Here is a 24,576-nt window from a genome sequence, read left to right on the forward strand (position 1 = left end):
TAAGATAGGCTACAAGGATGTATTGTACAACATGGGGAATATAGCCAATAGTTTGTAATAACTGTAAATGGAGTGTAACCTTTAAAGTTGTATAAAAATAAAAGACAAAAATAATTTTAAAAATACAGAACATAAACGAGGTAATTGTGATTCTTATTTACTAAATTTCAAAATACGTAAAATTGTAGACTTTAGGCTCAGAAACCAATAGCACATAAAACACACATTTAAATGCATATAAAAATAAACCAAGATTGTCTAGCAGAAAACTCCCCCCAAATGAAAGGCACTAAATGCTTCAGGTTGTCATATACCAGGGACCAAAAAATTAGATAGTAGCTGACATCTAGAGAAAATATTGCCATGGAAACCACTTGGGCTTCCGCATCTAATGGGATAATTTGAGATACTTCAACAAAACTGCTGCTATTACTTATAATTTAATTTAAATTGCAACATTCTTTTTGTAGTGGAGTCTGCGCTCCATGTTGTAAATATGTCTTTGTTCTACCCAGTTTCTTTGCTTCCTTTCACTTTGTTCACTCTCTTCAAATCTGAGCTCTATGGCAGAAAACAATTTTTTTCAAACGATTTTAGCCATTCACTACTGACTGATACTTTGGAAACTCCTATGAAAACAAACTGTTGTCAAGTAAGATGCTGAAGATCTCAGGGGATGCTCCTTTATTTTCAGAGAGGGTATTGCTGATCACATTTTCAGGAGGGGAGATTTCTCAGGGCCAGCAGGATTTTAGCCAGGCAAACCCTATGTGGCAGGACCTTGGTGAGCCTCAGTTTTGTGTTTCTACTACACCCTTCACTTCCGTTTCTACAGAAAGGTGACCAGCCAGAATTTCAGAGCCCCAACAGTGAAGAGAGTATGAATTTTGGGCTTCGACGTGGGAAGGTAATCAAGCCTTACGTTTCCAGCTTCTTAAAAGAGCGGCCAAGTGGCAGCTGCTTGCTCCAGTGTCGGAGATCCAGTGACCAAAAGAGGCTAATTAGGTGAAAAGAAACAGAATAAAGGAGCTTGCCGTCCTCCACTATAGATCTTGACTGTTTAAATAATGCCAACTTTAAATGAAGGTACTGAAAGAGCAACCGATTTTTACTAAATTCCCTCCTTCCATCGGTTTTTTTAGCCAACTTCTAAACCGTCTCAGTTGCCTTTCGGGAAGGAGATCCACTGATACTCCCAAATGAGGCTGCCATTGCATTCTTTTGTCTGAGTAACTGTAGGAGGTATTTGGATTAGAATACCTAGGTGCTGGCCCTCACACAGGGCTCCGGAGGTCAGGGATGAAGCACCTCAGCCTTGAGTAACTAGGAGAAGGGGGTTCGCTGGCCTCGAGTGGGTTGTGTAGGCTTTGTCTTCCTCTGTATACCTCATTCTGATGTGCCTTTAGGAGAAAATAAATAAACTGATTCCTGAGTGCTTTGGTTCAGAGCTTTCCAACTTGAAGGCTCCCACAAACCACCTGGATTCTGATTACAATGCAGATTCTGAGTGCCTTGGGCTGCGAGTCTGCATTTCTGATGGGCTGCGGGGGAGTCTGAGCACACACCTCACTTTGAGCAGCAGAGGTTTAATTGTGACTCCGGTGATTCACATCTCCTGCTGTTCCTGTGCATGTGTGTTTTCATTTAACATGATGCCTGAGAAGGAACTGAAATAATTCCTTCTGAGACCTTGTCTTTTTTTGGGGGATGGTGGTGTGCTGACTCACTGTGTGCTTTTAAATGATCCGCATGACAGAATGCCCCTTGGCTTCATTTCCTTTAGCCCTATTTCTTTCTAGTCTTGTGAAAGCTCCTAATGGAACCCTGCTTTCATTTCTGAGGACAATCCTTTAGTATTTTGAATGTAGAGGGGGAGAGTCTATGACTGCTCAATATTAAGAGCAGTCTAAGAAAAAACAGCCGAGAATTTAATAATCAGTTATCTTAGACATGTCCTTGGAGACCTTTCCTGATTTGAAATAGGTGATTCTCTAAAGCATGCGCATCAGGGAGGAAGAAAGTAAGCAGCTTTTGGCAGGAAAGAGCTCTTAGCAGGGGGCACCCTTTTGTCTTGTCACTAACCTTAAACCAGGCACCCATGTTCCACTCACCTCTGGCCCTACCACACCTTTCAAATCTTTTGCTCACACAATACCTTGCCTAATCTGTTGGTTCTTTCTGTGGATCAAAAAAGTGAAGAACAAGTAATTAACAGATGACCAGATCTCTTCGGGAATCTCATGGACAAACTGTGTGAACAAGGCAGCATCTAAGGAGATGATGTATCACGAGGAGTGGACAAGCCTGCACACAGTGGCGGATGGGGACGACTCTGACCTCCCCCATCTCAGTGATTCACTGAGATGACTTCCTTCTTTCCCTTAAACTTTCATGGCTGAGCAGAATCTTCGGAGGTGGTTTTTGGGGGACACTGAGTCCACCATCTCCCCAGGCTGCGGCCTTCTGATTAAAAGCAATTTTCCTTTCTACCGACATTTGTCTCTCTCGAGTATTGATTTTTCGAGTGGCGAGTGGTGGGACCCAATTCGGTAACATTGTGATGTCGGCACGTAGGTTCTTGATGGTACGGATGCATTCACAGGCATATATGAAAGAAAACAGATTTTTTTAAAAAAATACTGGGTTGTTGGTTTCTCTGGAGTTTATTGATTTGTTTTTGGAAAGAATTCTTGTCTCCTTGCTGCTGGTTCTTGCATGGGTGGGCTGTGCAGTGGCAGAATGCAGTCCGCTGGGTGGAAAGCCTGAGACCACACAGGAATGTGGTGTGTCTGGGGTCCCATAGCACCAGAGTGACTGATTCTCACTTGGTGAAATGCTGGGTCACAGTTATGATGGTTACCAGGCCAGGTGAACACACCTGCTAATACAATTTGTGGGTTCCTTATCAGCAGGGCAGTCTTAGCCAGAATTGTCTGCTGATTCATGGAAATGGCCTCAGTTTCTAAGGAGGGGGTAGTTGAGAAACTAACAATAATAAGAAAGAAGAAGAAAGCAACCCAATCACAGTGAGTAAGCCAAAATATGTCTTTTAAAGACATTCCTTGATGTATTCCACCTTTTCTTCTAGACTGTGATCAAGACTTGGCACCATTCAGAAGACCAACACGTCTTCAGGAGACCCTGGAGCCACTGCCTTCAAATTTCTGCTGAGAAACGCATCCACCAGGCACCATGCAGGTCCCAGCAGAGGCTTTGGACTTGCAGAATTGGTGGTTTGGGAGTTCAGTGAAAGTAACTTTTTTTTTTTAATCACCTAAATTCTAGTCAGAAGATGAGTTTCATCATTTGTAAGAATATTTAAACACATTTAATCATTTGAGGAATCAGGCAAAGACGAAGGGTCTTCTTTTACTCCCCTTTGTGGAAATTTCTAGTAAATTCAAAGGCCATAATTTGACTGTGGATGGCTCATTTGGAAATGCCTAGACATTACTGATTTTGTTATCATCCTATGTCTTTCAAGGTAGTAGAATGAATAATAATATGCATTAAAAACATCTAATCTTCTGCTACAACCTCTGTATCTCAACTTGCAGACAATGTTGCCTTCAGTGGAAGATGATGATTATACTCCAGCTCTCTGTGGACCAGCTCCATCAATATCCACGGGGCTTTGGCTTTGCAGGATGTCTGTGTTGTAACTGCTATTTCATCTAAATGTAAAACTGACCCTTTCTGTTCCTAAGTGTTCGGAAACCAGTATAGAGAAGAGGACAGTTTCTGAGAACACAGTGGTATATGACCCAGATCACAGCCAGCCGACGGGATTCTGCCTCCTCTGGGGTCTATTAGAGGGGACAACAAGCAAAACTAAAGGGCTTTAAACATTAAGTCTCTATATATTTTTAAGTCTTTTATCAATGTCCTGCTGGGCTCTTGCTTTGGAAATACTTTTTCCGGCTGCATTAGCACAAGTGAAAGTTTAAAATTTCAGCCCCAAGACAATGTCTTTTCTTCCAAGGTTGATCTCAGAAAATAGAATACACAACCCCCATGTTAGGTATTTTCATTGTTTTTTGAACTGTTCTTTCCTTGAATTAACCTCAGATCTCGAAAGGCAGCTGTGTTTTCTGGCTGGCAGGTGGAATGGCCATCAAAGAGCATCTTGTGAAACAAATGATGCTTGTTCATGACAGCTTCCTGATGTTCCCCCACAAAGAGACGCCTCCTTGGCGCTGGCTCACGTCAGTACCAAGATAATGTGATAAGCTTCCAGTACCAGCCACGTTGCCCTGTCATAGCTCTTCTCATTCATGTCAACCAAGTGTGAAATAATATTGAATTGGCTCTAACAGGCTTGGGGATGATTTATTCCAAATCAAAAAAGGGATAGTGGAAATAAAAAGGACGGTATATTTAGTATCAGGGGTTTACCTACAGACATGCAAATTACTGATTTCAGGCTTCTGCATTATACTGAAGGGATGATAGAAGACAGGAAGACAGTTCAGAGTAAAGAACTGGAATCTTTTTATAGTTAGACTCAAATGTTTCATTGAGAGAAAGGAAAAGTGGGAAAAGCACTGAATCAGAGGTGAGTATGCCTGAATTTTAGACCTGAGGATGTTATTTTCTGTAGACTTCTGAGCAAAGTGCTATAAATACTGGGACCCACTGGTTCACAGTCCTGACAGCACATCAAGACTCTCTCCGGATGGGGAATGGGGAGGAGGCGTCAGGGTGGCCAAAAAGCCCCGCAGGGTTTGCTAATGCATAGTCGCTGCTGGGCCGCTCATTAGATGTTTACTGTGGGAATGAGTACATTTCCTCTCTGAGTTGCACTTTTTTTAATCTTTAAAATGTGGTTAATAATGTCCACTCAGACTACGTAGAGCTACTGTCAGGATAGAACAAAACCATGCACTGAAAGCATTTCAGCAATTGAAGTTATTTACAAATTTATCATTTCTGTCTTTATCCTTTCCCATTTCCTGAAAGTTAAAATTCCCAAGTAAATTCTTGAAAACCACTTTTAGCCTTTTCTCGTGGGGAAATTTCACGATTAATCTCATTCTCTATGTTTAAAATAACTACACCCCACATTCATATGGATTTTTATGTACATTTTACGTTTTAACATAAAATTGCTATTACTTTTTTTTTTTTAATTTTTAAAGCCTTTCAGGATTGTTCCCAGGCAGGAGCTCAACAGCCGAGTCAAGGATCCACCTGGTCTTTAGACATTTCTGAACAGTCTGTGCAGAACACAGAGAACTGAGCAAAGATCTTCTCAAATGAGTAAAACAGCTGGCGTTGGGTCAAAGACTTCGTCTAGCGTAAGGTTTCTGCAACTTCAGAAACCACAGGCAGGACGCAGGCCCCGAACTGCCGGCAAAGGCAGAAGCGGCACTTGTAGGTGGTGACCGGCAGGGCTCCCCGGGGAGGATTCACACGCAGGGATTTCCGTGAGAGTCTTCTGGATGACAAGTCAGAAAAGGAAGTGGCACCAGATTAATCTGGAACATTGTGCTCCCCTGAATGGCCCAAGTGATATACAAGGATGTTCAAAAATGCAGTGTAGTAGGAAAAGTTAGCACGGGGCCCTGCCTTGACAGAGGCAATGACAGACGCAGACATCAGTGGACAACCCTGAGCTCAGACTGACTTCATTTTCATGGGCTTCTCATAACATTGCCCTGCATAAGAGCGAGACAGAAATGAACGCTGTGACTCGCTGCAGCTGGTGGTTCTGCCATCAACGGAGAAGTTGCTATAGCAACGTGCACGCCTGTGTCACCTGCCCTTCCCAGCCCCACATGATGGAGGTGACAGCTGAGAGTCCCGGCAGGCGTGGGAACAGGGAGAGAGGTGTCTCTAAGGATGGTGCCAGGCGGGGTGGGGGGCTGTCAGAGGGTGGACAGCTTAGAGCGGGGGCTGGACAGAACTCCAACCTCCTTGGGCTTCAAAATCTATTGTATGGGACAAAGGGAAAGACAGACAGAAAGAGAGGGGGAGGAACTGGGATTAAAGAGAAGCCCAGATGAAGGAGGAATCAAGGACCTGGGAAGTTACCCCAAAGCTGGGTGTTTGTGCTCCTTTGGATTTTCCCACAATGGCGTTGAACAGTGCTGGTTAGGAAAGAACAGAAGCCTGAGTGGAGGCAGCCCCAGACACGGTCAGGCACGTGGGGCAGTGTGCAGGGGGTGTCCGGTGCTGAAAGGGGATCGAACCCCACCGCCCTTCACTTGAGCCTCTTAGGTGATGTTTCGCCCCATCATTTCCTCACCTGCTCCACTGCTGTGGGAACACACGCCTGCCAAACCTGTTCTTACAGTGATGTCTGAAGGCTTTGGCATTTAAGGTGGCCGTCCCTTAGGTGAGAGTCTGGTTAAAAATATTCACGCCAAGACACTGCATCTGGCATGTGTGGTCCGGGAGGTGGGGTCAGAAGTGGCCAGAGACTTAGGCTTAGAGCTTAGATTTGTTAACTCTGGTTCATGTTCCTCCGAAAGAGGATGTTACACACATGCCAATAATGACAATAAGGAAATATTCAAATGACACAGTTAAAGAGAAGCAAAAATAAATTTACAGAAGTCAGGATAAAAGCAAGTGGTAAAAGAAAACAGAAAAATGATAGAACTAATAAATAAATCCAGAGCTGGTCCTTTGCAAAAAAAAGTTGTCAGATAATCTAAGAAGAATGGGGGGAAAGTCTACACCTACATTATAAAAATATATGAATAAACATTTTCTAAGGAGAGAACGGGAATTATTATAAAAACTTATTTTGCTCAACTCTATGGAAACGAATTCAAAAACTTAGATTACATGCATTAATTTCTAGAAAAATGTAAAGAACAGACATTATAGTAGATGAGAAAGAGAATCTAATTAGACAGATTCTCATAAAAGAAATTGAGAGAGTTGTCGAAGAGCTCTGCTCACACACACAAGAAAGCAGTAGACTCCAGTGGTTTTGCAGGTGAAGTTTACCCAACTTACAAGGTACAGGTGGGTAAGGCTCCAAGGCTGTTTATATCCTTGCCGCACACAGTGTGGCCTGGGAACCGGCAGTATCGGCATCACCTGGGAGCTTGTTAGAGACGCAGAGTCTCAAATCCCACCTCTGACCTTCTGAATCTGCATTCATTCATCTCGCCAGGTGATTCTGAGCACATTCAAGTTTGGATGGCACTTGAGTTATTCTACTAGTTAGAGAGTGATGGAGAAGTCGCCCATGGTGTGACTGGGTATCCCAAGACCGAAATCAAGGCGTCAGCAGGGCTGAGTGCCTGTGGGGAAGTCCTGGGGGAAAATGTGCTTCCAAGGTCATTCCTGATGCTGGCAGAATTTGGCCTTTGAGGTTGTAGGACTGAGGTCCCAGGTTCCTTCCTGGTCTGTCTGGACTGCTGTCCTAGGGGCCTCCCACATTCCTTGCTGGGTGGCCCCTTCTACTTTCTTTTTATGAAGCTGGCCTAAGTATAAAATCCAAATCTGCACTCCCCTCCAAAGTAAAAGGATGCTACAAACGCATCTTACCCAAGAATTAGTGATGTAAAAAACAAAACTAAAAGAAGTTTTAGTAAAATGACTTTAGTTATACCTCAAGAGAATGCCTCACCATGACTCAATGTGGTTAATGCTAGGAATGAAAGCATGGCTCAGTATTTGGAAGTCTATTACTATGATTCACCGCATTAATCTATCACAGAAGAAAAAGCACATGGTTATCTCCAGTAGATGTTGAAGTGGCATTAGATACTATTTAACATCTAACCCTGATAAGATCCTTATGAAAACAGGAATCCTCTAGGTAACATATACATATAAAAATCCCAAAAAAGAGAGAGAGAATAAAAGGGAAATTAGCTTTACGAGAAATCAAATGCTATTACAAAAGCTCAGTCATGACCACAGCTTGCTACCGTCTCAGAAGAGTCAGATGAGTGCAATGGATCAGGGAGTCTAGAAGTAGACATAAATATAAAGGTCAATTTTGAATGGGATAAACGTAGGGTAAAGGATGGGTCCTCAACCAGTAGTGCTGGAACTACTGGCTGGCCAGGGGGGAAAAATAAAGTTGGGTTTCTACCTTACTCTTACTACCCAAGTAAATTTCAAGGGCAGTAAATATGTGTATCTTACAAATAAAACATAAAATTATTAGAAAAAATGTACAATCATTAAAAAAAAAATTTCTGAATGGAGAAGGCATGACACAAAACCCAAAAGCCATGAAAAACTTTATATTTCATCATGTAACATTTAGAAATTTTTACATGGGGGAAAAAACCCCATAAATTAAAAAAAAAAAGAGCTCAAACTGAGAAAACGTTCAAACAGAGTAAAATGTCAATTTACTTAATCTATAAAAATTCTATGAGTCAATTAGTAAATAACCAACAGACCAATGGGAAACAATGTAAATATACAAATAATTTTTTGGTCAAAAAATATAAACAGGCTGATTGGGGGGAAAAATAAATCCTAGTGGCTTATGAACATATACAAAGATACTTAATCTCACTCATGATTAAGTATCTTTACTTAATTTGGATTAATGAAATCCAAATTAAGACAACAAAATTTCATTTTTCCAATAAAGTATAGCAAGATTTAAAAGAATATTATATGTGCTGCGTTGATGAGGGTGTGGGGAAGAAAGATTTATATCTTATTGAATTGGAGGTACTATGTCACTGGAGGGAGATTTGTAATACAATCAAAATTAAAAATACATCTCTGACTCAACAAGATCATGTGTATAAAGCTATTCATTATGGAAACTTAAATGACCATTAGATCAAAAACCGGTAACTATTATTATATTTGACTTAAGCTATATATAAATGTGCTTGGTGCTTTTGCAGAAAAGCAGAATTTGGATCATCTGCAGGAAAAGTGCATGTCAGAAAAGAGATGATGATAATGTTTTTTGGACTTGAATAAATGTCTGTGTCGGTCACAGAAGAGAACAAAAGACACAAAAGATAATAAAAAGATTAGGTATCAGAGATTAAACAAATTAATCATGCAACCTTAGCATAAGGATGAAAAACGGGATCTGCTCAGAAATAATTAAGATGTAATTGTAACAGCTGGAAAGATTATTTTAAGTGCTTGCAGGTGGTAAAGAAAACCAACTACCAGCTTGTAATTATGATGGAAATGGAATAGATATATGCAGTTTTTAAATGTTCATCTTATCTATAATTCTTTCACACGTGAAGATATAAAAATATTTTATCCTCAGATGGCAGAAAAAAAATGTGGAACATAGATAAGAAATCAAGTCACTAAAAATCACAGCAATAGAGAAACGGGTGCCTTTAGAAATCAAACCCACGATTTCCAGTGGTAAAGTGTCTGATGTGGCACGCAGAGCCCTTAATTCTTAGTTCACAGTACCTGGGCAGACTGTATATTCTGGAATCTAACTGGGGCATGTGCTTGTTACACCGAGTGATCCCAGGCACCGTGTTCCATTTACTTCCCAATTTATTTGGGATGAGAGCCACATTGCTGAGAGCTGGTTTTTCCAACTGCTCTGTGACCCTGAGTGAATCCACCGGACGAGTTTGGGTTTGGATTCCCGAATTCCTGACAATTCTCAGAGGACTATTTTCCACTCAGTGCTTCTGGATTTTCCATGTCCTGCCCACTTTCCTCTCAGAAGGGGCTCTGAGAGTTCCTGGTCCAGAGCCTCTCAGTATCAGATGCAGGTTAGCTTTAGGCAGGGAGCCAGAATCTCTAGGTTCCAGTAACTCGTTATAATCTTTATAACGAGGAGATTCCCTGGGAAATGAAATCTTACATCTTAAAGTGCCTTGTCTATCTTAATGCTATTAAAAAAACCCTAGGATGTGGCCTTTGGTCTGATGTATTCTGTATTCAATATCATGAATGTGATTAAAAAACAAATCAACCCTAAGACTTACTATGAATGCCTCATAAAACAGCTTGGTGTTCAGTTCAGAGCTGTTCCTTAGTGCAGAAATCTACGGCATCAGATTCTTACTTTTTTTCTGGTGTTTGTTTTGTTTCTGCATTTTGCAGAAAGTGCGTTGCCATTTGTAGTCGTCTCTCTGCTGGCAAATCCTTGCCATTCCAAGGAAATAAGCTTCCCTGAATCTGACAAAGAAAAACAGAGCCCATAATTCTGAGAGGCGAATCACAGCAATTGTCTGGTGCTCTGTGACCTTTAAATAAACCAGAACTCAGGGCCAGGGATTGCCTTTTCTACCTTGCAACTACTGTTCTAAAAGGACCATAATGATGTGGTTAAACAGGCCGTACCTATTATCCAAAGTCAGAAAAAATTAGGCAGAAAAAGAATTGACTAGATGTTTCTAATAGAGCAGAATTGGTTTAAGTCAAATCAACATAATTTTACCATTTCCCCCGATAAAAAATGCACTCTCCCAGCTCCATGCCAGGACCTTGTTTGTGATCATTCTGACATACTGTCCACTGTTTGCCAAACTCCAATCACATAGGAACTGCTGTCATATATTTTTGCCATATCCATGGAAAACGTAATTATTATTTATTTACTTATTCTCACTAAATTGACCTGATTTGATCTTCTTCTTCTTTTTTTTTTTTTTTGCGGTACACAGGCCTCTCACTGTTGCGGCCTCTCCGGGTGCGGAGCACAGGCTCCGGACGCGCAGGCTCAGCGGCCATGGCTCACGGGCTCAGCCGCTCCGCGGCATGTGGGATCCTCCCGGACTGGGGCACGAACCCGTGTCCCCTGCATCGGCAGGCGGACTCTCAACCACTGCGCCACCAGGGAAGCCCTGACCTGATTTCTTATTTAAACAGATGCAGTGATAAAACTTTATAACCCTACTGAGTAATTCTATGGCCTGTCAAGGCTTTACACAGAAGCCTGGTCTCTATTAAAGGGTGAATAGCATGGGTGAGAAAGCTGTTAAATGCATGCCAGAACCACATGGAGACTCTCTTTAACAAAATGAGAAAGATTGAAAAAGAAATGAACAGGAAATAACATGATATTATGCCACGTGATGATATGTCTATTTTCTTCCCATAATGATCTGATGACCCCCTATCAAGGCCACCATGTTTCAGGGCTCCAGGAGCCATAGACTGCAATGCAAATGGAATCCTCTGGAGTTGTGCAGTACACAGCCTGACCAACTGTAAATGTCCCCTGCTTTGGAAAACGGTGATGGAGCCCAAACGGCATTAGAGAGGCAATGAGCAGCTCAGTCAGTGGTGTTCCAGAAGAGAAAAGGAATCTTATCACAGGAAGCCAGCATACCTTGGAATCCATTTTCTGTCTTTATCATGTGATATCATCTAAGATATAAGAAAGAAACATAAGGGAGCAGAAAGAACACAAGACCTCAGGGTAGGTGTCTGGAATTCTAACTTCCAGGTCTCTGCAAAGCAAATACTCCTGTGTGAGTATGAAGTAAGTAGCCCTTGGTTGATCGCTAAGTTCCCGCTAATACTAAAACCATAGACTTCCTATCTTCACTGCAAGGGGCCTGCTTGATTTTAAAATAAATGCACATACTTCATTTTAAAGCAGCATTTCCTTCCTGATATCCTTTCAAATTAAGCTTGCAGCTGATTAAAAAAACTGATTAATAATTTGACATCTTCCTCAAATTGAAGCTCCTTCCTGGGGCATAACAACTTCAATAAAGATGCATTTTCATGGAGGCCCCGAGTCCGGCCCCGCACTGTGGATCTCTTGTTTGTCTGCTTCAAGTCTGTTTTTCCAGGCAGACTAGCTCTATTCAAGTTCAGAGAAAACTCCTCTATCTCCCTGAGCTTCCTTATGAAATGGCCAGAGGAGCCCAACCTTTGGCAAGCTTACTGCTATAGCCTTTCAGTTTGGGATTTCACCACCTAAAGGCTTCACTGTTTTTCATAAACTGGTTTTTGGGTATTTACTTTTCTTTTCTTTTTAATAACCTTACTTCAAAGGGTTTACCAAAGGGGCCATTATTAAGCTTCTCTCTTATTTAGTGAGTGATTGTCCATCTTGGCTACACATCAGAATCACCTGGGGAGGTTGTACATCTCTGGACATCTCAACCCGAGTGTCTGACTTAATTGGTCAGGGGTGCAGCCTGGATACTGGGGCTTTTAAAAGCTCCCTAGGTAATCTGAAAGTGCATCTGAGATTGAGAGGAGTGCTTTCAGACTTGATGGGCACGTGATAAATCACAGGGGAATCTTGCTGAGATGCAGATGCCAGATTCAGTTGGTCTGATTTGCAGTTCTAAGAAGCTTGCAGGTGATACTCATACTGCTGGTCGAGGATCACGCTTCCCAAGGCACCAGATGAAACAGATCTCCTTCCAAATATCCTCTATTCAAACCAGGACTAATGAGCTCTCACCTTCATTTTCTTCCCTCAGGTACCTACACAGACTCAAGTAACATGATTTATAGCTAGAAATGGCATTTTTGTGTATGCTCTGTTGTTTTGTTTCTGAATATCTGATAGTGAGGATCCTCAGTCATACATGAAAGATTATCTAAAAAAGCAAAACCCCCAAATCAAAATTCAGAATGATGAACTTAGGCTCACAGAAACTAGGGTGCAACTGCTGATGTGGGGACCCACTAAGAACCCCAGAGCTGGGATGAAGATTATTTTAAACTGATGATATTTGGGATTCAACAGATGCAGAAAGAAATCTTTTTGGAACTTCCTTATCTGACTAAACATAGAAACTTCTGAGAAATAAGACCATAAATCCCCTTTTTTCTAGGAGGCTTTTAGGTCCCAGGAAAGAGGCCAAGAGCAAACCTACCCTAAATCACCCTTTGCAGGGGAGTTTTAAGGCCTTGAAAAAGACAAAGACCATTCACACAGGCGTGAACAAACATAATCACAAACTTCCTTATCTCCTGTTTTTTCTTTTAGATACCCATTTGTTCTTCCCAGAGGCCTTTTATCCTCTCTTCTTTTTCTCTACTAAGAAAAGTATATAAGCCTCTAACTTTTACCACTATTGAGCTACTTCTTTTGTAAGCTTCCATATGCATGCAAATAAACTTCTCCTCCTGTTATCTGCCTTTTGTGAGTTTAATTTGCAGGCCCCCATGGCCTGAGCTTAAGCGCCTAGAGGAAAGGTTTTTCCTCCTAGACACTAAGCCACTGGAGGTTGATATTAAGTAACCTTCCCTTATGTCCATTTCTTTCTTTGTCCCCTGTTCATCCCCCAACCCCCATTCTCTCTCATTTTCCCATTCACCTAAAAGAAAAAAAAAATAAAACCATGTTATCTAACTGGACAGCTACATGTAAAAGAATGAAATTAGAACACTCTCTAACACCATACACAAAAATAAACTCAAAATGGATTAAAGACCTAAATGGAAGGCCAGACACTATGAAACCCTTAGAGGAAAACAGAGGCAGAACACTCTATGACATAAATCACAGCAAGATCCTTTTTGACCCACCTCCTAGAGAAATGGAAATAAAAACAAAAATAAACAAATGGGACCTAATGAAACTTAAAAGCTTTTGCATAGCAAAGGAAACCATAAACAAGACCAAAAGACAACCCTTAGAATGGGAGAAAATATTTGCAAATGAAGCAACTGACAAAGGATTAATCTTTGAAATTTACAAGCAGCTCATGCAGCTCAATATCAAAAAAACAAACAACCCAACCCGAAAATGGGCAGAAGACCTAAATAGACATTTCTCCAAAGAAGATATACAGATGGCCAACAAACACATGAAAGGATGCTCAACATCAGTGATCATTAGAAAAATGGAAATCAAAACTACAATGAGATATCATCTCACACCAGTCAGAATGGCTGTCATCAAAAAATCTACAAATAATAAATGCTGGAGAGGGTGTGGAGAAAAGGGAACACTCTTGCACTGTTGGTGGGAATGTAAATTGATACAGCCACTATGGAGAACAGTATGGAGGTTCCTTAAAAAAAACTAAAAATGGAACTACCATACGACCCAGCAATCCCACTACTGGGCATATACCCTGAGAAAACCATAATTCACAAAGGGTCATGTACCACAATGTTCATTGCAGCTCTATTTACAATAGCCAGGACATGGAAGCAACCTAAGTGTCCACTGACAGACAGATGAATGGATAAAGAAGATGTGGCACATATATACAATGGAATATTACTCAGCCATAAAAATAAATGAAATTGAGTTATTTGTAGTGAGGTGGATGGACCTAGAGACTGTCATACAGAGTGAAGTAAGTCAGAAAGAGAAAAACAAATACCATATGCTAACACATTTATACGGAATCTAAAAAAAAAAAAAGTCATGAAGAACCTAGGGGCAGCACAGGAATAAAGATGCAGACCTACTAGAGAATGGACTTGAGGACACGGGGAGGGGGAAGGGTAAGCTGGGACAAAGTGAGAGAGTGGCATGGACATATGTACACTACCAAATGTAAAATAGACAGCTAGTGGGAAGCAACCACATAGCACAGGGAGGTCAGCTAGGTGCTTTGTAACCACCTAGAGGGGTGGGATAGGGAGGGTCGGAGGGAGGGAGACGCAAGAGGGAAGAGATATGGGGACATATGTATAACTGATTCACTTTGTTATAAAGCAGAAACTAACACACCATTGAAAAGCAATTATACTCCAATAAAGATGTTAAAAAAAAATCATGTTATCTAAACAAGCCTTCTATGTCATAGCTCATAAGCTCTTTTCTGTTGTTTTAATAAAGTTCGTGAGACAGATACACATTTCTTTATAAGCATTTACCCATTATGGAAATTAACTTGGAATTCCAATCATGGAATAAATTATGATGATGAGATTGACACAGCAACTGGTCAACACCAGGTAAGAACTTGCTGTCCAAGTACAAGTGGAAATTTTCTGTAAATGGACCTGTGTTATATAGTACAGGCCTACCATAATACCTGAATTGTAGACTTTTGATTTGAACATTGAATAACAGAATGTTCCCTATATACATTACTACATCAGTCAAAAGAATGAAATTCTCATGTATAAAGCATGATTTTTAAAAAATAAATGAACTCAAACTTTGGCCCATACACCTGTATCTCACAGACCATCAAGCAAATAATTTGCTAATTAAGGCAGAATGAATATGAACTATCGGCCCAGAGTAGCATCTAGAGGCTATTGAAACTGATTTCTTGGCAGTGGACTCGGACCACACACGCTGATGGCCTCAAGCAGTGAGAACCTCTAACAGTAACCTGCGTATTTCAAAGATTAGGCTTTGTCTCCATCCACCCTGGCATCTGGAGGAATCTATCTGAGAAATCTCTGTTCCTCTGCAGCCCTGGAAGTGCTTTTTCTTGCCTCCTTACTTCACTCCTACTTCTCTTCTTTCAGCACTAGGACTGCTTTCCTTTGTTCAAGCCATCTCAGGAGGAAAAACCAGCCCGCTGTGTCATCCTCACAACTTCGTAAAAGGCGGTTTTTATAAGTACCCTGGGCACACGTCATCACCCTCATCATGTTATAGGACCCCATGTGTGAGGAATGAAGAGAATTCTTTAGTCTGTAAAATGGCTATTCTGACAATGGGGCAATTTCGGCTTCGTTCTGAAGCTTCACAAAGCTTTGCAGGCAAATCCTGGCAAGAATTCACCATGACAAAGCTTCACGGAAGCAGATAAATCCTGTGTTCGGGGCTGGAATATATGCAAAGCAATCAAGCACACGGCGTTTCCATGATGAACTGTTACTAACTCGAAGTTAGGGTCGGGGAGGATTTGCGAGCCTTTACTACTGGACATTCAAACATCATAGCAAACTGTGTTGGATATAATAATAACCACTTTGTTAGTATTATTGCAGCTAAACGTTTGTACAGCTTGCTCCACGTCTGTGACTGTGCTGAGTGTTTTAAATCCATCGTCTTGCGTGGAATTCTCTGAGTTAGGTCTTACTATCTCCATTTCAGAGGTGGGGAAACTGAGGAATGAGATTAAGACACTTGCTGGGGAGAGGCAGGGATGGTATCGAACCCAGGGCTCCCCCCTCGTCCCCTTGCTGTCTTTGGCATCAGCAAAGTCACACGTTGCTTTGGAGATCCATCGGATGGTAGATTTTGAGGTGGTTTAGCGATCACACCCCACTTCATACCTTGTGGGTGAAAAAGCAAAGGCTTGGAGAGGTTACCCGAGTAGCCTGATGTCAGTCTGGGTAGAGTGGGGGGGGGGGGACTTACAGGCTCCCCACCACTCGGGGTCCTGTGGACACTGAATCTGCAGCCAGTTACTTTCGCAGCCAACAGCTGCATCCTTTTAGCGCTGTGATTTCAAATGACAAGTCTTATCACCTGCAGAAGTGGAGCTAAATCCACTGAGCTTTCTAAGCCTAAATGCACCAATAAAACCTGGAAGGCTATGGGATTATATGTACAAATACAGTGTCGGGAGATGAATCCCTGTATGGTTTTAGGTAATCTTTTGATATCAGAACTTGGACAGTGGGGCTGCTAGGCAGCTGAGTCACAAAGGCAAAAGTGAGGAATTGATCTGATCAGATCATCCGACAGTCACGTTGCAGACACTGGTTAAGGTATCTCATCATTTCACTTAAGTGCAGAAGAGTCAATAATTCCTATACTCCTTCCCTTCGACTTATTTACTACTGGCCCTGAGCACGAATACGGTTGTACCTTTTGAGCCCTTGATGTGCTAAGAACTCTGCGCTCACACATTCCTTCGTTCCCTTAATCCTCCAACTACATCACCAGCGACGGTCTGCTATTAACTCCATTTTACAGGTGAGGAAACTGAGGCGTAAAGAAATAAAGCATCCCAGCCAAGACACTGCTTTAGACTTTACCTGAATCCAGGTGGTCTAAGTGCCAGGGGTCGGTGGCAGACGACATGGGTGCGAGGGTGAGCGGGGAGGCCCCGCAGTTGGACTCCACCAGCTCGCCCTGGGTGTGCACGCGAGCTGAGGCGTTTGTTTGCCTCAAGGCTGCCTTGAGAGGGGCGATCTGGTTGAACTGGACTCTGGAGAGGCACCCAGTGAATCCCGGCGTGTTGTACTTGTGAATCTCTTGGTCAATCTTCCCTGTTTCTAAAAGAAAAAGAGAAAGTAAAGATCGTATCCCACTCGCCGTATCACCGCTGTAATATACAAGTCCCCTTTGAATGTCTTCAAATCTTCCTCTTACGTTTCAGTTTAAGATATTGTGCTCTTTTAGATGAAAAATTAATGACCTGATAAGGCTTTAGGGCTGGAGACTTCAATTTATAATCAATTTTTTTTTTTTTTTTTTTTTTTGCGGTACGCGGGCCTCTCACTGCTGCGGCCCCTCCCGCCGCGGAGCACAGGCTCCGGACGCTCAGGCTCAGCGGCCATGGCTCACGGGCCCAGCCGCTCCGCGGCATGTGGGATCTTCCCGAACTGGGGCACGAACCCGCGTCCCCTGCACCAGCAGGCGGACTCCCAACCACTGCACCACCAGGGAAGCCCTGGACGCTTCACTTTAAAAGAGCCTTCTGTGTTGCTAGAGAACATGGTGAGGAGAGTAAGACTATACTTGGGAAAATGAAACACATGCCTAATCACCTTCCAGCTACGTGAGATACTGCCGACACTATCAACACTCGCTTGGTTCTGACTGACTTTTCTCCCCTTTTCTGATGCTTCAGTGACCCTCATATATATTGAACAGCCCTCCCAGCCCTCCTGGTAGATTATGATTTCATTTGGTGCCTCTTATTTTCTTCTTTAGAATTCTTTATTTAAAAAAGAAAAGAGAAGAAAAGAAAAAGCGTTCCCATAGCCTATAGTGGGGCATTTCCTTTCTTTAGAATCCAATCCCCTGGGAATTCTGGGGTTTCCAGAATCTCAGCTAGCATCAGATGGGCATTTTGGAAGTAAGGAAACTTTCTCAACTCAGTCACAAACATACATATGCATTTAAGAATCACCACCCGCCCCACACCTGTAGTCAGCATCTTCTTCCTAACTAACATTCAAATCAGGGGTGAGTCTGGGTGGAGGCATTTCCAAAGCACTGTTTCGATGACTATAAACACACATTGTCATACCAGTCATATCAGTCAAGTGTCTTCGCGACCGTAGCCCTGGGTTTTAGAATCTACCTGGCACAAACGACTGTTGGAGGAGTCCTAGACCCTCCTGATGCATGGCTCTCGCCAGTGTGGCTCCGGTACCAGCAGCAGCAGTGTCACCTGGGAAAGCATTAGAAACGCATGGGGCGGGGCCCAGCAATCTGTGTGCTGCAAACCCTCCAGGTGGTCCCGACACCGCTAAGGTTTGAGAACTACTGCTACAGGCAATGATGGTGCAGGGCTACAAACTCAGGGGCTGGGCAAACGGCACTCCAGAGAAGGGCACAGCGCTTGTATTCTGGGTGGGAGAGTATGTTAACATGATGATGACCTTGTAAACACAAGGACGAGGTTGTGAGACATTTACCCTTCCACTTGAACTGTGAAAAACAAAGACTTGGGGAAACAGGGGGCTAGCTACTTCTTTGAAAAGTCGGATTTTACAAACTTTTACACCTGGGGAATGAATACAGGTGAAATAGCCTTGTATAAAAATTTACTCCCCATTAATTAAAGAATATATCAGTGGAGAAGGGAGCTTTTAGGCCTTGGGGGCAGAAGAAATGAATGAACTGATTATTCATCACATTAAAAAAAATGTGTCATGACTGAGCTGTACTGGTTCCGTGTGAAGTTTGATTAACAGAGAGCTATGACAATGGGGATGATGAAGAATGGTAATTCCGGGGATTCTAATAGGGTCTTACTTAGCCAAGTACATAAAGAAATTTTAATTGATGATTCTCCATATTTTTCTCCTGCAGTAAATTTCAGTCTGTGACTTTGAGCTAAAGCACATCCCATTTAGGATGGGGAGGTAGGATGCACCTGCCACCAAGTACAAAAACCCTGCCGCCAGGATGTATCCTGAGGCTTCCATGACGACCAGGAAGAGGCTCTGGTCCCACTGACACCTGCGCTGGCTTGTTCCCCTCTTCCTCCCTTGCCTTTTCCTCAATGACTGCAGGCTACTCAATGACTCATTCTTCGTCTCCTTGTCTAATATCAGAACCCCTTGTGCGTTCACCAGCTTGCCTTCCACGCACACACTTCCAGTATTTGGTTTCCATCCCCTCCCCCAGTGATCTGCCTTCCCTCGAAACACCCTCAGACCAAGGAGACTCGGGATGACTGATCCCAGCACGGGGAGGCGGACCTCAGTTCCTTGCTGTCCGGAATTCCTATCTGGCTTCACTGGTGGTAGAGGCACCAGAACGAATAGCTACTTGGTGGCAGGAAGCTGGGGACACCTCAGCTCCATCAGCTGCCCGTAAAAGGAGAGTCCTTTTTAGCCTGTCCAGCTTGAGGGGAGGGCGCCACAAGGAAGCTTCTGGGGCTGGTGGCTACTGCCATCTTGTGGGACTTCAGGTCAGGTCAGTTCGATTCAATTCACTTCATCGCAGGAACTGGGTGCGTGCAGCAGTATTAGGAAGGTAGACAAGTACAGGGGTTTACCCTGAGCAGCTCACAGCCTCGCTAGGAAACAAGCATACGAACAACCAACTAACGTGACTGAACACAAGCTGTCCAGTAACAAGAGTTAGTATTTGTTGAACTCCCTTAAAATGTGCTAGTTGTCTTAGACAAACTGGATATTTAATTCCTAGAACAGCCCTTGGAGGCGCGAGCATTATTATCCCTCTGTAACATGTGAGGAAATGAGGCTTAAGACACGTCGGCTGTTGAGGCCAGGCAGACGGACCCCAGGCCTCCTAACCCCTACAACGTTCCTAGCTAACAAACAAAACTTATGTTTGGTAAACTTACTCTTATTTTTTAAAAATTAATTAATCAGTTAATTTTGGCTGCGCCAGGTCTTAGTTGAGGCATGTGGACTTCTTAGTTGCGGCAGGCATGCGGGATCTAGTTCCCCAACCAGGGATTGAACCCGGGCCCCCTGCATTGGGAGCGTGGAGTCTTACCCACCGGACCGCCAGGGAAGTCCCCGGGTAAAATTATTAAAGTCTATGGTGAAGCAGGGAAGTAGGTTTGCATGGGGTTCTGGAAAGCACTTCAGGAGGGGTAACAGTACAGCTAGGTTTTTTTTTTTTTTGGTAAGAACACTTAACATAAGATTTACCCTCTTAACAAATGTTTACATAACAAATACAGTGTATTGTTAACTACAGACACTCTGGGACTTATTCTTCTTGCATAAGGGAAAGTTTATACCTTTCACCCATGCCTCCCAATGCCCCTCCCCCCAGCCCCTGGAAACCATGATTCTACTCTCGGCTTCTATGAGTTTGACGATTTTAGGGGCCTGACACAAGTGGGATCATGTAGTATTTATTCTTCTGTGTCTGGTTTATTTCACTTAGCATAATGTCCTCCAAGTTCATCCATGTTGTAGCAAATGTCAGGATTTCCTTCTTTCTTAAGGCTGAATAATATTCCATTGTACGTGTATACTATATTTTCTTCATCCATTCACCTGTCGATGGACATTTACGTTGTTTCCATGTCTTGGCTATTGTAAATGATGCTGCAATGAACATGGGAGTGCAGATACCTCTTTGAGATCTTGATTTCAATTCTTTGGTGTACGTACCCAGAAGTGGAGTTGCTGGATCACATGGTAGTTCTATTTTTAATTTTTTGAAAAACTTCCATACAGTTTTCCACAGTGGCTACACCATTCCACATTCCCACCAATTTCTCCACATCACCACCAAGGCTTGTTGTCTTCCGTAGAACTAGGTTTTGAGGATGAAAGGAAAGAGAACTCCAGGCTGAGTTTGTCATGAGGTTTTTGTGGGAGTCAGATGGGGTCAGAGCTCAAGGCCAGATTGGGAAGGGCCTTGAACACCATGTTAAGATGTCTGTATTTCAGTAGGAAACTTAAAGTGCTTAAATATAAGCTGCAGGGGATGATTGTGGGAACCGTATTGGAAAGATAATTCTAGAGGAGCACAGCAATTTGCTCTGAGCAGGCGATCTCATTGGCCCCTCAGGGCCCTGCAAGCTCCCTGGGTGAAGAGAGGGAGGGATTCTTCTTTTTGCTGAAGGGCTGAGGCAGAGTTGAGCTGTGGATAAAGCGACGTGTTCACCACCAGCATCCTCTTGTCTTTTGCGCAGCCGTTGTAGAATCTATAGAGAGTCCGCTTTGAGTTTGGTTCCTCTGCTAGAGATTTGGGTATGAAACTTCTGACTCTGGCTGCATTTCACACGGTCCCTGACATAGTTTTCTGAACTTGAAGTCGGGCCAGCTTTCCAATCACACCACAGAAAACGGGTTCAAAGCTGTATTTACCTGAGGGCTCCCAATTTAATGTGGGGTCCCCCCTTCTCAAAGAGCTGTCCTCCCATGAGTGTTTCCCCCTGAAGTGACCCTCAAAGAGGGATTACACACACAAGGCAGATGGCCAGAGGGGAGCCCCCAGGAAGGGGGTTCTGATGAGGACCACGGACCAGAGGAACGGCGGGAAGCAGGGGCTCTGAGGCTCCCGCCGTGGCGGGGGTCGCCATGAGCGTTGGTGGAAATGTCCGCCAAGTGGGCAGCGGCTGGGGGCTGGGCTGCAAGGACTGCCCTGGGGGCTGAACTGCTGCACTTTTCCCTTCTCTTCGCAGCTTGTTCGCTCAGCTCACGCTCTTCCTTACCCCAGTGTTTCGACTGCTGTTCCTTTCCTGAAAGGCAGCTAGGTCACAGAAACAAGGGTCCTGATGCCCAGGAGAGCAGACAGTTCCAAACCTGGACAGTGATCCAGATCCAGCTGATGTGCCCCTAAAGACTCCTGGCTGAGACCCATTCCCTGGGGACCACAAATGCAATAGACACTCTGGTTTCTTCAGGGCCAGATGGTTCCAACTCTGGACCGTGTGATAATAATATTAAAAGCTTCCACGATAAACCAAAATTGGTACATGTGTGAGGTACTGTGTTTTGGTACACTTCATGCAGTATTTCACTGTTTCCTAACAACCCTCTGAGCTAAAAAGGATTATCCCCACTTCACAGATGGGAAAACTGAGGCTTAGAGGAGTTAATAACTGAATGAACATTTATGTTTCATAAAAAAACAGAAGTCAAATGTTTTGTATTCTCAACTTCTCTCTGAAAAACAGACTATATTTATGTTGCTTTTATATTCATTTGGATTTTTGGCATTTCTATTCAGGGACTCTTCATAAAAATGGCACAGTGAGGTTTCGTTTTGTTTTTAAAAAATTTAAATGTCTGTCAGAGTTTGCTTTAAGACCATGTTTCATTAGTGAACGAGCCAATAATAAAGATTTTTAAAAATGCTGTGAACTGATGTCAAAGCTTTGCCAGCATCAGTTAAAGCACCAACAAGTGCTGTAAACACTTGTGTGCAATAAAAATCTGCACTTCTTAAGAACATCAAACAAATAACGGTAAAGCTATCAGTTTAGTGCATTTGAGCTCATTAAAAGTACGTTAATCTGTAAAGTTGATTGCACTGATCTCATACTGAAACCACATATTAAGATACGATTTACTGTAAGAAACTACGTTCTGCGTGGAGATGTCTGAGATGTCTGTCTGGAGATGGCTGAGGTGTAATCTGGGGAAAGCCTGCTCTAAAGCATGCAGATTTCAGAAATGCAGTGCAGTCACTTCTGAAATTAAATTCTCAAGCTGTCATTAGTACTTTAGTGTCTTATATTCATAGTGATATGGGTTATAGAAAATAGCCCACTTAAAATACTGATGCAATTCCGGGTGAAAGCTTAAAATGAAATGCTCATGACAACCCTTTTAAGGAGGACGCAGCAATTTACACTGGCAATGCATTAGCATGCTTTCCGGGCTCATTTTACTAAATTGCTGAATACCCAGTGACAGACAAGGGGTGTTGTGAGAAATGAAGAGAAAAGAGCACTTGAGCAAGGAACATGGGGAGAAGGAAGCCAGCCCAGTCGAGGACCCCATTGTGCCAGGGCCTTGTGGACACCCAGGAGCCTCTTCAGCGACCGGGCAGACACTCAGATGCTGACTCACAGAGACATTTCTCATTTCCCTTTGAGACTACTCAAACTCATCGATGCAGCCTTCTTGTGTATCCCATAGGATCTATTCATCAGCTGATTTTGATGTTTTATACTTCTTAGGATATTCTATCAACATTCCTTTCTTGGGGGAATGTGATATTATGAAATATGAAATTTCACCATAAACTTAACTTCTTACTATTTATGAAACAGAGCCAAGAGATCTTAGAATGTCAATGAGACCTGAGCTAAGACTTTTTATAAGGCTCTATTGCGTGCCCCTCACTGTGCCAGGGGCTGGGGGATTCAGCCTCTTAGAATTTGTGGGGTCAGAATGGGATGGCAGACCTCACCTTTGCTCAGCAGAGACCACGGGCACAACTGGCCCAAAGCATCGTCCCTCCTCTGTTCCTGCCCTCAGCTCTCCGGTAGAGTATGTCCCACCAGTGGCACTGGAGGCGGTTGTAGGTTATTCACAGACTGGACATTAAATAACATCCAATCTCAAGGTGGCGAAGTTATTTCCTTCTCAATTCTCTTTCAATCCTTCAAAGAAAGGGTCTCGGGTTGGGACTGGACTGTCTTTTCCACCACCTCAATACCTGCTATGCTCCCTTTTTAACAAAGAACGGACCTGGACTCTTCTGCAGGCAGCAGTACTGAACTTCATATTATTTTCATAGAATATATGTCTTATCACTGCCTTATCGTTACAGCAAGTGCTACTGGTATTTAATTTTATGGTCGCATTACAAAATTTCCTCTGAACATAAACATTCTCCTTTTAGCATAGATTTATTTAAGTAAAAATGGTGAGTCCATTTAAAGAAAAGTATTAAGTAAATAACAGTAAAGGAGGTAACCAGAAATGGAAAATATGTAACTGAAGATGAAGAAATTGTATCATCGGTCCTCAGATTACTCTTCTTTGGGGAATATTGTTGTGGAAGAACTTGGTCCATCTCTGAACCCCTTGGTTTTTGGCCTTAGGGGCCTCTGTTCCATTCAGATGGAAATCCATCTTCCTCCCTAATAGCTGTGATTCTCCATCACTTTAGAACACAGGGGTGCCCAGCCCTTCAAAAGAAGAGCTCCAAATGGCTTCCTCCTAGGTCCTGCTCCCGGCTCTAACTACCTGGCCCAGGTGTGGTCATTTCCTCCCCATACGGGCCAGAAACCTGAACTTGTGCCTCTACTAGACTTGCAGTTTCCTTGAGAGCTGAGACTATGTTGCTCATTCAGTCCCTGTGTTCCACAGAGTGTCTACAATAGCACCTGGCTGGTGAGTGCCTGCTGCCTACCCCGGACACTGTACATTAAACGTCTGTCATGCAGAGCCTGCTTGTGAGGGCGGGGCCGAGCGCTCGGGAGGGAAGTTTAGGCGCAGCGACGCTCACTGGGGGCAGAGTCTGTCAGCCTCATTTGGTAAAGAGCTGTGAAATGTGGCCTTGAAAGAGGAAGGGGAAGTAGCAGATTTAGATCCCATAGATCATTATATATTTACTTCCAGAAGTACTATTACCTGGAAACCTGTCCATCTCACTGAAAATGCACTCGTCTTTGAAAATACTGTCATGTGGCTCTTAAA

General features: G+C 43.0%; 1 protein-coding gene across 2 annotated transcripts in view; it reads right to left on the minus strand.

Annotated features, from left to right (window-relative positions):
- CNTNAP2 (contactin associated protein 2) overlaps positions 1-24,576 on the minus strand; it is a 2,019,732-nt gene that overhangs the window by 22,193 nt on the left and 1,972,963 nt on the right. For both annotated transcript variants that reach the window (XM_049714704.1, XM_049714703.1), the window contains exon 23: positions 16,792-17,031. In XM_049714704.1, coding sequence (XP_049570661.1) covers positions 16,792-17,031 — 240 coding nt within the window. The remainder of the gene's footprint in view (positions 1-16,791; positions 17,032-24,576) is intronic.

The sequence above is a fragment of the Orcinus orca genome, chromosome 9 (assembly GCF_937001465.1).
Source record: "Orcinus orca chromosome 9, mOrcOrc1.1, whole genome shotgun sequence".
In the NCBI taxonomy this organism is placed as follows: domain Eukaryota; kingdom Metazoa; phylum Chordata; class Mammalia; order Artiodactyla; family Delphinidae; genus Orcinus; species Orcinus orca.